The sequence below is a fragment of the Microtus ochrogaster genome, chromosome 5 (genome assembly GCF_000317375.1).
Source record: "Microtus ochrogaster isolate Prairie Vole_2 chromosome 5, MicOch1.0, whole genome shotgun sequence".
Lineage (NCBI taxonomy): Eukaryota > Metazoa > Chordata > Mammalia > Rodentia > Cricetidae > Microtus > Microtus ochrogaster.
Window position 1 is genome coordinate 69090513 of NC_022012.1, and position 17719 is coordinate 69108231.

General features: G+C 46.7%; 1 protein-coding gene across 1 annotated transcript in view; it reads right to left on the reverse strand.

Moving 5' to 3' along the window:
- Myo1e (myosin IE) overlaps positions 1-17719 on the reverse strand; it is a 195398-nt gene that overhangs the window by 24949 nt on the left and 152730 nt on the right. The window contains exons 17-21 of the mRNA XM_013346406.2: positions 16705-16811; positions 10354-10452; positions 7035-7179; positions 2356-2470; positions 1502-1671 (exon numbers count right to left, since the gene is read on the reverse strand). Of these exons, the coding sequence (XP_013201860.1) occupies positions 1502-1671; positions 2356-2470; positions 7035-7179; positions 10354-10452; positions 16705-16811 (636 nt within the window). The remainder of the gene's footprint in view (positions 1-1501; positions 1672-2355; positions 2471-7034; positions 7180-10353; positions 10453-16704; positions 16812-17719) is intronic.

Consider the following 17719-nt stretch of genomic DNA (forward strand, 5'->3'; position numbering starts at 1 on the left):
AGGAGAAGAACCTTCAGAAGGCAGCTAGACACGGTCAGAGAGACAGCTCTGACAGCGTGGGCCACTCTTTCAGGCCAGAGGGCAGCTGTCCTGGGTGGCAGAGCTTCCCTTTCGCCAGAATGGCTCCCGTGTGACGACTGACCCAGGCTGCTTGACAGGGAACAGTCTGGCACATAGGAGGATATGACTCTTGACTCTTTTCATCTTATAGAATGGCATCAGCAAATAGTTCAATAATAAGGTTATCAGGACCACAAGCGTAAACATAAGCCCACAAACACGGTGACCTTGCAAAGGATTGCTATAGCGTGGTTTTCAGACAGGCTTCCCTTTGGTGTTTGTAGCTTAGCCATTAATAAACATATAATAAGCTTTAGAATATATGGCTGACCACCCTATTACAGAGCAGAGCAGCAATCCTGAGAACACACCCCAAAGCAGTAGTGAGAGAACACACCCCCAAAGCAGCAGTGCTGAGAACACACCCCAAAGCAGCTGGTTCATTTTCAGGGTACAAGGAATGACCTCTATTTAGTAAACAAATACTCTATCGACTTTATGCCAGAAGAGGCATAAAGATCCCAGTACAGATGGTTGTGAGCCACCATGTGGTTGCTGGGAATTGAACTCAGGACCTCTAGAAGAATCGTCGTCTTAACCGCTGAGCCATCTTTTGAGCCCCAACATCGGTCTTATTAAGCTAGTGCTGTTATTGTCTCCATTATTTTTTTCTGACTAATATAAGAAGTTGCTTTTTAAAAAGTCAGCTGGGGGAGGGGGACTGGAGAGATGGCTCAGTGGTTAAGAGCACTGGTTGCTCTTCCAGAGAACCTGGGCTCACTTCCCAGCACCCACATGGTAGCTTATAACTGTCTCTAACTCCAGTTCCAAGGGGTTCAGCATCCTCACACAGACATATATGCAGGCAAAATACCAATTCACATAAAATAAAAATAGATTATTTTAAAAAGTCAGTAGGGGATGTGGCTCAGGTGATTGCATGCCTGCCTAGCATGCATGAAGTCCTGAGTTCAGTTCCCTAGCACTGCATAAACTGGGCAGGGTGTGTACACTTATGATCTCAGCACTCCAGAAGTAAAGACAAGAGGATCAGAAGTTCAAGGTCATGTCTGGCCACGTAATGGGATTCGAGGTCACTCAAATGCATGAGACTGTGTCAAAAACAAAACAAAATGTAAAGCATTTACTAAAAGGAATGCTATATTAAGTATGGGAAGTTCTTCCTGGCAGAAATAGAACATAAAAGAACAGTTAATGCACGTCTTATTTTGCAAAACTAAATATGCAAATATGCCTGCATAAAAAGGGCTGAAGGACACCCACAACATGTTAACAGGGATGCTTGCCTACCACTGGCTGCTATTTTTCTTTTGAGTCTTTCCAACTTTTCTTCAATAAACACAGTCTGCAAAACCGCAGCTTTTATTCTTGTAAATGTGAACTTTGTTTTGACTGTTAGGAGGCAGGTGGCGGTGTGTACCTTGAACCTCCTGTCATACTTGGTGACGGTGTCAGCAAAGTCGATCTTCTCCCTCTTGCCTACAAACTGCTGCAGTTCCGGGTGCTCCTCCATCCCAATGTAGTCCCCGATGAAGTTCCGGTTGATGCTGTTTCTTCTCCTCTCCTTCTTGTTCAGCAGCAGGTCTGAGGCTACGATGCAGGAGAGCAGAGCAGAGGGATCAGGCAGGCAGGAAGAGGAAGAAGACATTTGGAGTGAAATACACGAAGATTCTACACGACACAAGAGTAGTTAACACATGCCGTATGCTGAAGAAGAAGCATTTTGTGCTGGCTGTGGTGGAGCATGCCTTTAAACCCAGCACTCAGGAGGCAGGGGCAGGCTGATCTGAGCTAGAGGCCAGCCTGCTCTACAGAGCGAGCTCTAGGACAGGCAGGGCTACACAGAGAAATCCTGTCTTGAAAATGAAACTGTAATTTTTCTTAAGCTCAAACTATTTTATTTTTTGAGGAAAGCCTCTCACTTTGTAGACCAGGCTGGCTTCGAACTCACAGAGACCCGCCTGCCTCTGCCTCCTGAGCGCTGGGATTAAAGGTGTGTGCCAGCATTCCCGGTTCTCACATTTATTTTTAAGCTTTATTAAATGGGAGCCACGGGGAGAAGACTCTCCACGTGAATGTGCTTGCCAATAAAGATGCTCACCACCAAGCTTGATGACATGGGGTGGAATGAAAGATCCAACTCTTCAAGCTGTCCTCTGACACAGTTCTACATCTGACCTGTGGCACGTATATATGCACACATACACAGACAGGCACACAATATGAGAAAAAAAATGGAAAATGCTGAATGAATACACAAAATTATGAAAATACCTTCTTCTCTCATTTGGACATATTTCTTCCGGGCCACAAACTTTCTCCACGTTTTCTGTATCACCCGGGCATACCCATCATACTTTCTCTCTCTCATCTCTTCTAGAAGAAATAGCTGAAACAGCAGAGAAAACACATGAGCCAATTCACATGATCTGGACAAAATTTTATATTGATTAAAAAAGGTATTTATTTTACAAGCATGAGTGTTTTGTCTGTGTGTATGTCTGTGTTCTGTGTGCATCTGGTGCCTTTGGGGGCCAGAAGAGGACACTGGGATCCTCCAAAAGAAAAGTTAAGGATGGTTGTGAGCCGCCATATGGGAACCTGGGTCCTCTGCAGGACCAGCAAGTGCTCATAACTGCTGAGACATTCCCCCCACTAAACATCAAACTTTGTTCTTCCAAGGAGGTTCAGGGTACTGTAGAAACACATAAGCAACAGCTCCTATTATGAATAAATAATAAAATGATTACTATGGGATGTTGTTTATGAGCACCACACACCTTCCATTTGTTTCTTCCCTTGACAGGAAGCAAAAGGAAAATGGCTGAGCCTAAGTGTGCTTGAACGGCCTCTGCCTTCCCTCGCTCACAGTCCCTGTGACTTGTTCTCCTTCCTTGGTCCAAGGAGGAAGCAGGTAGCCAGCTCTAATGAGCAGACGCAGCCTGCTGTGAATGGCCTCAGAATAGAACCTTCTAGTTTCTGCCAGATCTGAGTTTGTGTTGCTGTGGGAAGAGGGCTGCCCTACTTTCGGTGGCATGGGAGTCTAGACTTCCTGCCTCATGCAATCTCCAAGGACTGTCTAAGGCACCGGGCAGAAATCACAGCTGCTGCAGTCAGGCTGGAGCATTAGTCTTGGATTCTCTGGAGAGCCGGCACGGCAAAAGACCCGAATCGGACTCTGGAGAGTCAGGCCATGTGGCCAGCTCAGGTTGACCAGTTTGCATGCAGCTGGACTTGGGAGTCATGAAGACCGACAAGGCGTTATCGGGTGCTGAGTGTCCACTGTAGTCAAGAATCCCTCTGGACTAACCTTCAACTCCTCAACACGTAGCTGCCCGTTTCACAGATGAGAAAATTGAACCTAGACTGGGTATGGCTGAGCAGGGAACCTAAGTTTTCCAGGCCTGGCAAGCTCCTCTTCGGCAGAACACACAAAGCTTTCTCTATAGCTGCATTTCATCAGCTTGTTAAACTGGAGGAATGCATCCTCTACCTCCATGTAGTGGTTTTTACATAGCCACCGAGGGAGAAAAAATAAAACCGACCAATAGAAACTCAAAGACGATGTGTTGGCACTGGAAAATGTTCCAGAAGGGCAGGAGAGAAGGCTCAGCAGTTCAGAGTGCGTATTGCTCTTGCAGAGACCTGACTTTGGTTCCCGGCCCCCACATCAGGAAGCTCTCAACTGTATGTAGCTCCAGGGACTCTTGACACCCTTTTCTGGATGCTGGAGGCACCTGCACCCAGGTGCACTCACAGCCACACAGGTACACACACACACACACACACACACACACACACACACACAAATTAAAATTAACACAAATAAAATTTGAAAAAAATTCCAGAGGTAAACAAGGCAATTGGGATTGAAGGAAGCTAAGGACACCGTCTGTGTTTATCTGAGTATATACGTGTCCAGGAGCCATTTTCATGCCACCTGGTCTTTCCCATTTACATCCCTGGTTGTCTAGAAACATCCAGAACAGCAAATGCTGACGGGGAGGGACACCGAACCCTACAGCCTTCCGTGCAGTCCCAGCTGGATGAAGGAACATATTTTAGACCTAAAATGGGGCTCACAACTTAGGACTGGACAGATGTCTGAAATCTCAGCTCCATGGTCTCCATGCGGGAGGGCGTTCATTGATATTTCTCATCTTGGTTTTTTTCCATTTCCAACCAATCTGGGAGGGCACACATAATACACCTGTGCCAAGGAAGGAGGCGGCACCAACAGCTCCCAGCATCCAAGAGATTATTTCAAAGATGAGCAGGGTTTTAGGTGCTTCTTTGGTTTTGATTTTTCCCCACTCAAAAGTCCAGGAGGTTAGACATCAGGGAGGTTTGAGAATAAAGAGAAAAACCAGACAGACAGGTGCATCAAACAAAACGCAAACTCTCTGGTGCCCGATGTCTTATACCAGTTTTTGAAGAACAGAGGTTATTTGGTGTGGATGCAGCAGACGCTGCAAGAGGTAGGTAAAAATATCACAAGGTGGCTTTGTTGCTTTGAAGATTCATTTTCATTTGTGTGTGTGTGTTCCAGTGTGGGTACCCTCAGAGGTCAGGGGAGGACACGGGATCCTATGGACTCGGAGTCAGGGACAGTTGTGAGCTCCTGATGTGGCTCCCCAGAAGAACAGGAAGCACTGAGCAGCTCCCTAAGGCAGTTTTTACAAACTCAACTTTGGGGAAAGCGCTTCCAAGTCAAAGCTGGATCTGGACAGGAAAGGGGAGGGGAAAGGAAGGTGGTGGCTCGTATACGTGTGCAAGTTCAGAGATGGAAAAAGGAGAAGCGAGGGTGGCTAACAGCTGTTGGGAGGAAGGCAAGCTAAAGGAAGGGCCAAAATAAACACGGGTTTCGGGTGTAAATTCCAGAGCTCAATTAAATCAGAATGAAAAATCAATCAGGCCGTTTTAATTATACATGAAGATTTTCTAAGTCGGAAAGTGAGCTGTCGGAGCCGGCGAATCTCTGGGTTGTACTGACTAATCACTCCAGCTCACTTTAGGAGAACGGGAACAGCGCTGGGGGTTGCCTAATGGCATATGACACACCATTTTCATCTTATATTGGGAAATGAAATTGCCGCGAGGCTATAAATAACTCAGAGTGGAGAAGTGCCACCACAACCTTATAGACGGTCTACTGGTGGGTGCCACTTACTTCCTGCATAACTTCCAGGGCTTGCCAAGACATTCGGCTTGAGCCTCCATCACGTTTGAGTCTCAGGCTCAGGCCACAGACGGGGAAGGAATCAGGATGGGGAGATGCTGCGAGGCCAGAATTTGCCTATTTCTTGCAACACTATTCTTGCCCTTGCTAGTTCCTCTCAGCGTATTTATCAACTTCGTCATCAATTCTTCTTTTTTTAAAAACATGCTCACCTTACTAGACCTGGATGGAGGTGGGTGGTCCTTGGACTTCCCACAGGGCAGGGAACCCTGATCGCTCTTTGGGCTGACGAGGGAGGGGGACTTGATTGGGGGAGGGGGAGGGAAATGGGAGGCGGTGGCGGGGAGGAGGCAGAAATCTTTAATAAATAAATAAATTAAAAAAAAAACCCCATGGTCTTGGGTACTCCAAGCTGGCCTCAGACTCACCATATAGCTGAGGCTAGCCTTGAAGTTCTGATCTTTGTGCCATTCCTACAAAGCAATGCCTTTACTCTACAGCTGCAGAGCTAAGTAGGCAGAATTACCCAGAGCTTTGCTGGGCTCCCACACACACGAAGACATCCCCTAGGACCACAACACTCACATGTGCATTGGGACAGATTAAAAAAATCTCCATGCTCCCCCTGTAAAAATTCTCATAAGTTCATGAAGTATAAATGTGTATATTAAGCCAGGCAGGGGTGGCACATGACTTTAACCCCAGTACCCAGGAAGTAGAGGTGGGTGGATTGCTGTGAGTTTGAGGCCAGCCTGCTCTACAAGAGCTAGTTCCAGGACAGGCTCCAAAGCTACAGAAAAACCCAGTCTCGAAAAACAACAAAACAAACAGACAGACAAAAAATGTGCAAGCATGGCTGTCCCAGTGGTGCCTGGGTCCCATAGTCCAGACACTTCTCCTGTCCCCTCAGTTCCTCCCCAGCTCCTTCTGGTCTTCCAGTCTCTATCCTGGGATTCCCACCCTGAGCCCACGTGCAACTGACCTGTTTGGTGTAACTGAGATGAGGACACAGTTGCCCAAACTTCCCTTATGGCACAAACACCTCCCTTGGCAGTGCCCGTTATTCGTAGCTGAGATGATTGTTAACCTTGTTGACTGGGTGGGATTTACAGTAGCCATGGAAACAAATCTCTGGGCGGGTTGGTGTTATCTAGAGTAGGTCAACAGGGAAGGGAAGACCTACCCTAATGTGAGTAACACCATTTCATGGGCTCAATTCTCAAATGACATAGAAAGGAAAAAGCAAGCTAAGTCCCAGCGTTCACTCTTCCCTGCGTTTTGGCTGTGGACATACCCACCGTGACTAGCTGCTTCAAGCTCCTGCCTTCACACCGTCTCTTCTCCAGGGGACCATATCCCCTGGAACCATGACCCAAACTAACCCTTTCCTTTTTTGTGGGGAGGGCATTTTGTTGTAGCAATGGAACAAATACCAATACTGTAACTTCGGGCAGTTTCTGTCAAAGGTTTTTGGTACATAAAAGGAACCTAACCTGTCAGAGCCCTTGCTCTTGGAGATGACCTGGACCTCACAGATGGGGAAAGAAGAGGAAAGAAAGCCATCGGACCCGGTGCTATTTTATTCAATAACCACATGCCAGGAAACAAGTGAGCCTGGTTGGTAGAGGAGGCTGGGGACGCGGAGGGGACAGGCTTCTTCGAGAGAAGGCTAAGAAAGGCATGAGGCGGAGGAGCACTAGCGTCCAGCTGTGTGGCAGGACAGCTGGTAAAGGCAAGATGGGAGGAGAGGGGCGGAGCAGCAGCTGGTACTCACAGACTCTGGGGCTTTGATGAACACTTTACTCTTCCCGAGCTGGAACTGGTCGTTGTCCATGTTGACCGACTGCAGCAGATGCAGAACCCCTTGCTTCTCATCTCCTCTCCACACAGGCCAAGTGGCTTTGGTCAGAATGGCGTACCTATGGGGGCAAGAGGGCAGAGGGGTCATGCTTAGGGTGGCTCCTGGTGGGGCAAGAGGGTCCTTGAAGGCAAGGCTGTCGCTCTGCAGCTGGGGTCCCTCAGCTCCAGTCAATGACAGGGGACAGGTTTCAATGACTAGAAAGGTCTTCCACACCTGGTCTCATGGTTACAGCACTTCTGACCCTACCTCTCTATCCTGGTGTTTCTCTTTTGGTTTTTTGAGACAGGGTTTCTCTCTGTTTCCCTGGCTGTTCTGGAACTTGCTCTGGTCTTGAACTCACAGAGCTCTGCCGGCCTCTGCCCCCTGTGTGCTGGGATTACAGATATGAGTCACCACTGCCCGGCCTGTCCTGGTGTTTCTGAGTTCACACCCTGGTGGAAAAGCACTTTCCTTTCCCCTCATTGCCTAGAGGTTCCCATAACAAATATTCAAATATTTCAGGCAAATCAAAATATCATTTTTCTTTTTAATCCTAATCTGTTCAGATTTCAGGCCATTTAATAGCATGAAAAGTTTTATAAAGCTGGGTTAGGGAGGTGGCTCAGTTGGTAAATGATTGTCACGTGAGCATGGGGACCTGAGTTCATTCAACCTTCAGAGCCCATGAAAACGTCAGGCATAGTGGTACATGCTTGTGACCCTCACGCTGGGAGGAGGAGACAGGAGGGTCCTGGGGGTTTGTTGGCCAGTGCAGCATACTTGGTAAGCCATGGGGCAGCCAGAGAACCCATCTTGTAAAAAGCATGGCTGGCTAGATGGCTCAGCGGTTCCGATTCCCAGCATCCATGTCAAAACATATGTGCGCCAGAGCCCTGGGCGGTGAAATTACAAAGTACACATGAGCCGGGTTCTGGGATATGAACTCTGGTCCTCTGGTAGAATAGTGCTGTTAACCTCTGAACCATTTCTACAGCTCCAGCCTTTGCATTTGCATACAGAGATATTTATGTCTTTTAAATTTCTTTTTTCCCTTCCTCCCTTCCTCTCTTTCTGTCTGTCTGTCTGTCTGTCTGTCTGTCTGTCTGTGGTGCTGGGAACTGAACCCAGGACTTTGTACAAGGCAGCCAAGATATAGTCCCAGTCTTGGTTTTGTTTTTATTTTTCCTTTCCATTCCTTTTCTGTGGACTTATTATTATGGATTGCTTTGTATTTTTAAAGTAAGCATAGATAATTTTCCTGCACATATGTATGTGTGTTGCATGCGTGCCTGTACCATAGGAGGCCAGAAAAGGGCACTGGATCCCCTAGAACAGGAGTTACAGTCAACTATGAGACGCCACCATGTGTGCTGGGCACTAAACTTGGGTCCTCGGCAAGAGCAAGTGCTGGTCTTAACTGTTGAGCCATCTCTAAGCCGGGTTTTGTGTTATGCTGGAGATGGAACCCAGGGCTTCCTGCAAGCTAGGCAAACACGCTGCCAACTGACTATATGTCCAATGGTCCCACAACTCTTTTTTCTGAGACAAGGTTTCTCTGTTTAACTCTGGCTATCTTGGAACTCACTCTATAGACCAGGCTGGCCTCAAACTCAGACATCTGCCTGTCTCTGCCTCCTGAGTCCCGGGATGAAAGGCGTGTGCCACCACCATCTGGCTCCCATTACTTTATTTCTTAAAGGAACTTAAATTAACAGGACAATTGATCAGAAAGATCAGGGAAGTTGGAATGACTTTGTATTTTAAGAACACTAAATTTATCGTTTTCAAAACATGTAACACAGAGTGAGACCATTTAAACATGGTCCTGTCAAATACACTTTCAGGGGAATATAAAAATCAGTTTGAATTCAAATATGAGCCAGGCATAGATACCCATACCTTCAAGCCCACCACTCAAGAGTCAGAGGCATAAGGATCTCTGTGAGTTCAAGGCCAGCCTGGTCTACATAGCAAGTTCCAGCATAGCTAGGGCTACAAAGAAAGGCTATAAACATGGATTCTACAAAGTGTTTGAAATTAAATGCCCTAGATTATTTCTTAGATAGGCTAAATATTTTCTTGCAGTTGTTTAGGCTAAATATTTTTTTTAAAGATTTATTTATTTTTATTTTATGTGCATTGGTTTTTTTGCCTGCATGTATGTCTGTATGAGGATGCCAGATTCTCTGGAACTGGAATTACAGTTGTGAGCTGCCATGTGGGTGCTGGGAATTGAACCCAGGTCCTCTGAAAGAGTAGCCAGTGCTCTTAACTGCTGAAACATTTCTCTAGGCCCCTAGGCTAACTATTTTCTTGCAGTTGTTTACACACTATTAATCCATCAAGTCAGGTCCAGCTCCCATGTCACGATTATAAATTCTTGTACCCAGTGGTTTGTTCCACAGAAGACTTATTAACTCAGTGACATACTCTATATTATGGCTTTCATAAAAAGCCCTAAAAACAAAAAGAGGGGCAAAAAACCTGAACAGAATTTCCCTAAAGAGGAAATAGAAATGGCCAATAAACTCATGAAGAGTTTTGAATATCCTTTGCCATCTGGGAAATGCAAATCAAAGCCACAGTGAGCTACCATTTCACACCCACTAGCAAGGTTAGTCAGATATTAGCATATGTTGGCACAGGATAAAATAAGATGGAATAAAATGGAACCCTCAAATACTGTGGGTGCAGATGCACTATGGTGCACCCACTTGGGAAAACAGCCTGGCGGTACTCCGCGAGTTAGACACAGAATTAGCATATGACTCAGCAATCCCACTTTAGTTCCACAGCCGAGAACTGGAACACGCATCCTCGCCAAGGCTCAGGCAAGAGCCGCGATAGCAGCGTTATTCATATCGGCCCCAGATGGAAGCCACTGAAGGATGAATAGGTAAAACGTGGCAAATCCATACAATAGAATATTATTCACCAAGGAACAGAGTAAGTAGACACACGACGGATGTTGGAAACACCATGATGTCACAGTCATAGCCAGTCACAGAGGACATATATGTGACTTGGGCAAGTTGACGGTGACGGAAAGCAGACGGGCGACGGAGGACAGATGATGACTGCGGAGAGCAGGGCTTCTCTTCCGGGCAATAAAATACTCTGAAATGAGTTGTGATGGGTGCCTGCCTCTGTGGCTACATCAACATTTGTTTGGTATGTGCTCTGAATGGACAAATAAGCTAATTTGAACCAAAAGATAAATTCCATTATCCAGAGGTAGTAACTTGTTCGATACCTCTGTAGAAACTTCTGGAAGACTCGCCGATAAGCATAACCAGCTCTTCTCACTCGGATGTTTTCTTTGAGACCCAGGTATTCTACTTGATGTTTTACCCTAAAACAGAAGAGGGAACATGGAGGTTACTGGAAAATTCCGACCCCCTACCACCTCGCCAACTTTCTTAACTACCCCCCACTTGCCCGCCCCCCCATAATCCTTTACTCGCCCTACTACCAAGCTGCAGGAAACATATTTACAAGACCTGTAATGATAGTGGCCAAGCTAAACTTTTGAACTGCATGATATTAACCTAAAAACATTATGAACTACTGCAATCATCCAAGAAGACATTACACATATATTTTACGGAACAACAGTAAAATAAAAACCCCAAATCAGGCATGAAACTGTGTGCCTGTAATCCTAGCTACTTGAGAGACTGAGGCAGGAGGATCCAATCCATTGAGCACAGAAAATTCAAGGCCATCCTGAATATTATAGTGAGATCCTGTCTCAAAATAAGAAGTTGGTGAGATGGCTCGGCAGATAGTCTTCTGCCACCAAGCCTGCTAAGCTGAGCTTGGTCTCTGGAGCCCACGTGGTAGGGAGGAGAGACTCATAAATTGCCTTTTGTCCCCCATTCATGTGCCCTGGCACTCATGTGTACCCCCTTCAAAGAAACAAATAAGTGTAACGCTAAAAATAAGTGACAAAAATAAAAAAGTCCTACACACTTGACATTTGGATTACAAACAAAATTTTTTTCAACAAAATAAAGAACTGTTGAATTAAGTGCTGTTAGAGTTGTTTTTATCATTAAAGTTTAATATCAATTTTAGACTCAATGAGACTACACTTATAGGATTTTTCAAATGACCAAGTTAAGAATGATCTAAAATCACAGGGCAGTGGTGGCGCAAGTCTTTAATCCCAGCACTTGGGAGGCAGAGGCAGGCGGATCTCTGTGAGTTGAGGGCCAAGTCTGGTCTACAGAGCGAGTTCCAGGACAGGCTCCATAGCTACTAAGAAACCCTGTCTCCCCTCCCCCCAAAAAAAAGTATGGTGTAAAACCTATTTCAATTATATGTCTTACTGAGTAGCTCTGGCTGGCCTAGATCACATACAGACCCACCTGTCTCTGTCTCTTTGGTGCAACTAGCTTTTTGTTTATTTGTTTTTAAGGAATAGTGAACACCTAGCGTGTTTCCAAGGGTCTAACTTCAGGCAGCCATGGGCACTGCAGACCCCGCCCATCTCTACAGAGGGATGATAGACAAGTGTCCCCACCAGTCGTGATTCATTTCTAGTCCTGTTTTTCCAAGCCGGGTTCCACAGGTCTTCTTTGAAACTTGGCCTGTGGCCCAGAGCTCTTTCTTTTCAGCCACAAGAGTTGTCTCCTTCAGGGATAGCTAGTTTCCATTTCCACGTGTGCATGGATGCAGGTGCACATGATACACGGAGGCGTGTGGCTGCTCAAGGTGGATGTTGGACATTATCCTCTCTCTTCTACCTTGCTCAGCAAGGCACAACCCTTTCCTTAAACCCAGAGCCTGTGGACATGGCTGGCCTCTCTGGCCGGGTGCTCGGAGGATCCCCTGTCTCTGCCTTCGGGCTGGAATCACAAGCAAGCTGCCACACCCATCCGGCATTTACTTTGGCTTTGGGAAGCAGATCTCCAGTCCTTCTGCTTGCACAGCAAGTACTTTGACCACAGAGCCATCTCTTCAGCTCCAGGACAAACAACCTTTCGAGTCTTTATATGAAAAGACAGATATTCAACAGGCACATTTCCCTTGAATTAGAAGCAGAGACACTTTAGAAACCTGACTTGGAAAAATAATTTTCCTTTCCCATTTCTCCAAATACAAAATCACTATTGCCTTTTTCTCTAGTAAGAAAAACATGCAGAAGTGCAGTTTTATCTTAAAAAATAGACAAACACAATTTATATGTATGAGTATTTGCTTGCAGTTATGTTATGGGCATGGTGTGTGTGCAATACCTAAAAAAGCCAGAAGAGGGCACTCTATAACTGGGTGTTGGTGATTGATCCTGGGTCCTCGGCCAGAGCTCATAACTGCTGAGCCATCTCTCCAGTCCGAAAGTGCCAACTTCGGGTGTCTGCTGCTTTCAATGCACTATTCACAAACACTGGCTTCTCTCCAAGCCTCAGGCAGGCAACATATCACACATGGATTTATCAGACAGGCCTTGCCTGTGAATCACACAGGCAAGAATATTCTCTGTGTAAAGATCTTGCTTCACAGCTGGTGAGATTGCTCAGCAAGGAAGGCACCTGCTGCCAAGCCTGATGACTGGAGTTCGATTCCTGAGACCACATAATAGAAGGTAAAGACTATACTCCCACAAATTGTCTTCTGACCTTGACATGTGTGGTGGCATATGAGTACCACACACAACATGCTTGTCCATCCTGCTGCATGAAGAGGCCAGGGGTTAATACTGATGTCTTCCTCAATCCATTAATCATCTCCTTAGCTTTTTGGAGACAGGGTCTCTCACTGAATCCAGAGCTTGCTATTTATGGAGCCCTCTGGAACGGCTATGAGCACGACATGGATGCTGGGAACTGAACTCTGGTCCTCTGGAAGAGCAGTAAGTGAGCCCTCTGTCCAGCCCTGAGTTTGTCATTCTGATTAGACTGGCTGGCCGACAAGCCTCTGGGAGCTTCCTTTCTCAGCGCCGTCCTGCTAGGGTTATAGACAGACACCAATAGGCCCAGCTTTCACGTGGATGCAGGAACCTAAATTCAGCAAGCTGCCTGTGCACTGAGCCATCTCTCCAGCTTGAATCAAGTTAGAGTTTGTTAAAGTAGTATCAAGGTCCAGGAAATTTCTTACATAAATTTTCTACTGTATGACAATCAGGTCTAGCAAATCCTGTAATGTGTAAAAGAACTTGAAGGTACCAAAGGACCCTAGATGTTTTTGCTTGAGCGTCACTGCTGGTGGGCATTGGTCCCAACTGTTCCCCCAGGTCACCGTTTCCACCCTATGAGAGGAGCACCCAGGACTGTCTTCACTTCCTCCCTCCTTCCCTCAAGCAAGCCAAAAGCTGGGAGGGTAGCAATTCCGAATCCAAGGCCAGCCACTTTGCCAGAAGCCAAACAAAAACACATTTCAACAGGAAACGAAAAACCCCATACCTCATAAACTTGTGGAATGAGTAACCCTCTCCACCAAGAACTTCAATTGAGCATGTAATTCCCACAGAGACTCAGCCTTCCATACTCACAAGGGAGTGAGGCCATCTGTGAGGAAACCCATGGGGGAGCTGTCCGGCTGGGAAATGGGAACCAACATCAGCAGCTCGCACCCTGAGCTTTCACAAACCATGACGTGGATGCTCACTGAGTCTCTGCTGAAATTCAGTGAAGAACGTCGGTCATGGGAGAGGGGAAAAATACGGGGGAAAGAAAGGTTGGGGGGGGGAGAGAAAGAGAGAGAGCGCCATCTATCTCTTTTGTGACAGTGTCTCTCATTGCCCTAGAGTTCACCAATTATACTAAGTTGCGTTGGCCAGCGAATCTTGGGGAGTCTCCCTGACTCTGGCTCCCCAGTGCTGGGATCACAAGCACATGCCACCAGGTTCAGAATTTTTATATAAAAAGGTTCAAGCAATAGCTACTGTACAATTTACAAGAAAGCCTGTTAGCACAACTATTTTGAGGTTGAGAGCGGTACTTCATTAATAAGCAACTATGGTTTTATTTTTCTCGATTAACTTTTATTACTTTTAATTTTGTGTACTTGTGTGTGTCTATATGTGGTCACGTGCATGTGAGCGCAGGTGCCTGCAGGGGCCAAAGGTGTGGGATTCCCCGGAGCTGGAGTTTCAGGTGGTTGTGAGGTGCGTGATGAGGAGGCTGCTGGGAACCAAACTCGGGTCCCCTGTGAGAGCAGCGCATGCTCTGAACTGCTCAGCCAATTCTCTAGCTTCTGGTAAAATGCTTTCATTTAAGATGATTTCTTGGAAAGAGGTGGGGAGGTAAAGTGGGAGAGTTTGCAATGAAGGAAGAGTGGACTCAGGTACCTACCCCTGAGGGGTACTTCTGCCGCCAACATTTTCTCTAGGTTGCCCATGACACCACCCTGCTGTGTGCATGAGCACGTGTATTTGCACATGTGAGTGGGTGGTCTGTGCACATGTCAGAGATCTCACTGACAGACATTATACCCTAGATCCTCTGTTTAAACGAGCCAGACTGGCGACGTGGAAGACAAAGTGTCTCATGCAGACCAGTCACAGGTCACAGGTCGCAGAGCACATTTTTTTTAAAAATATTTGTTTATTTATGTATAGAGTGTTCTGCCTGTATGTATCCCTGCAGGCCAGAAGAGGGCACCAGATCTCATTACAGATGGTTTTGAGCCACCATGTGGGTGCTGGGTATTGAACTCAGTATCTCTGAAAGGGCAGTCAGTGCTCTTAACCTCTGAGCTGTCTCTCCAGCCCCAGAGCACAGTTTTGAACCCCGGTCTAGCTCCAGATGGGATGGCAGTGTGGTACTTAGGCTCCAGGTGCGTGCCTTACAAGCATTAGCCCAGAGTTTGATCCCCAGAAGTCATGTTTAAAATAAGTTAGGCTGGGCATGGTGGCTCATGTTGTAATCCCAGTACTCAGGAGCCGGGGAGCTCGGGGTAGGTGAATCTCTGTGAGTCTTAGGCCAGTCTGATTTACATAGTGAGTCCAGGCCGTCCAGAGCTACACAATACGACCATGGATTAAAGGAAGCAAAAGCAGCAGCTCCTGCAGCCCGGTGGTGCACCTGCTCCACCGTGCCTGGTTTACTTAGTGTTGGGGAGCAAAGCCTCACCAGGGCCTTCTGTATCCTCCACAACCACTCTACCAACTCGGCTGCATCCCAGTCCACGCCATAGTGTTAAGAATGAAAGAACATTCTTCAGATGGTGATACCCAACCTAGGTGGGCCTGGGTGTGTCTTCTGTTCCCTGTCTGTCCTTCCCCCCTCTACAGAGGCTCAGGTACCAAATCATCCACCTGTCATTGTCGAGACTGGGGCTTGAGGACAGCACGGGCAAGGGACGCCACCCTGTCTCTCAGAGGTTGCACTTGGCAGCCGCCCTCTTTACGCCTGGTCTCTTCCCATTGTTTCCTTCACTTAGTCACTTAACACCTTGCGAAACTCAGTTTTCTTTTCTCCCAGATAGGAACAGGGCATCCCGGTAGCCTGGGACCAAGTGATGTGGTGATAGAATGGGGGTACCCTCTGTAGTTATCATCACCCCATCATGAGGTCATTCTCCACTTCTTCCCAGGCTCCAAGAGGACAGTAAGACCGGGCCTCATAGGAATGGACCCTGGATTTCCCAGCTGGAGACAAATCTTTTTAAAATATATTCTAAATATTTATTTTATTTAATGTGCACAAATGTTTTGCCTGCCTGCCTACATGTATCATGTGCATTCCCGGTGTCTGGAAAGGTCAGAGAGGGAGTCAGATCCCCTGACACTGGCATTAAGGATGATTGTAAGCTACCACGTTAAGGCTGGGAATTGAACCTGGGTCCTCTGCAAGAACAAGTGTTGTAAACTGGAGAGCCCCTGGAGATGAATCTTATCTTCTCAGTCAACACCCACAGCTGTCAACTCACTTCAGCTTGCATGGGCCACTTCCTAAATACCACGGCGCCACAGGCTTCTTCGGGTAACAGGGCACCTGAGCACCCACGGTCCATCCATCGCCTCTGGCTTCATCCCTCCTTCACTCTGTTCTACGGAGTGCTCAGGACCTCTAGCCTGTCCGAGGGTCTTCACGGGCTAGAGCCACTGGCAGATCACGTTACCCCACTTCTCAGGCTTTCCCTTGTGAGCCCGAGCCAAGCATCCTACACAAGCTACATGTTGTCCATCTAAACAAAGCCTCGAACTAACTTTAAGACAGACCATCGGGCTGGGCGGTGGTGGCGCACGCCTTTAATCCCAGCACTCAGGAGGCAGAGGTAGGCAAATCTCTGGGAGTTCCAGGCCAGGCTGGTCTACAAGAGCTAGTTCCGGGACAGGCACCAAAGCTACAGCGAAACCCTGTCTCGAAAAACCAAAAAAAAAAAGACATACCATCGTGACTCTTCGGTACAAAGGTTTGTTTTAACACCAGCCTCCAAACTAGCCAAGATCAACAAATTAATTTCGAATGGACTGATACTGCAAACATGTTAAAGACAAGACGAGGTGACCTATTACACAGATGTTAAAAATCAGAGACAGGAAGTACCAAGCGCGCATGCCTCCTCTTTAGACAGAGGTTGGTTCGCCTGAGGGGGAGGGCGTGCGTGCTCGCTCACCTCAGACGCCCCGCCCTCTCCTAGGCTCCTAGTGACGTACCTGCTCTCCTCCCAGTCTTTGGGCTTCTTAGTTTCGTTTGGTTTTATGCAGCGGATGTAGTGGGGTGTACATTTCATTAGGGTGCTCACGAGGTCATTGGCTTGTTTCTAGTGGGAAGGAGAAGGGCAGTTAGAGATGAGGAACTCTCTACTACGGACGAGCTTCCAAACCCAAACTGCAGGACTCTAGCATGGGAGTACATAGCTAGAAACTAATCTTCATGGGTCTGCTTGCTGTACCTGAGCTAGGTATCCTGAAGAGCGTTGAGGTGCCACTGACTTTTATGATGATTTTTATCACACCTAGGAGTTGGAAAATTGAACACTGAAAACCATTAGGCAGTTTTAGTACAGCTAATAAAGAAAAGCTATAGATATATGTACATATTTGTATGCATGTATGCACACAGTATATATAGATGTACACATGTACATATAGATGTACACATATACATATATGTATATACACATATACATACATGTACATATGTCTGTAAATCTTCACATGTGACTCTTCATCAGGAATAATGCTGTTGTCAATTTGTACTGACTGAGGTCATTGTAAAAACACGTGTGTGTGTGTGTGTTTTGGTTTTTGAAACAGGGTCTCAGGCATCCTAGGCTATTTTAACTCGCTAACTTAAAGGATGACCTTTAAGTCCTGATTATCCTGCCTCAGCATCCTAAGTGCTAGGATTATAGTCATGCCTGACTGTGCCTGGTTCTTGATACAATTATTATTTTTTGGCTTATTTGTTTAAAATTATGAGCAGGGGTGAAATCGCAAATCTCTTTCCTAATAGTGTCATCTATGAAGAATCTCTTTATTAAAATGAGGAAGAGGTTGGAGAAAGGGCCCTGCAGTTACGGGAGTTTGCTACTCTTCCAGAGGACCCGAGTTCAGTTCCTAGTCTCCTACAATGGGTGGTTCACAACTGCCTGTAATTCCAGCTCCAAGGGATCTGTGGGCACCTGCATACACACACACACACACACACACACACACACACACACAC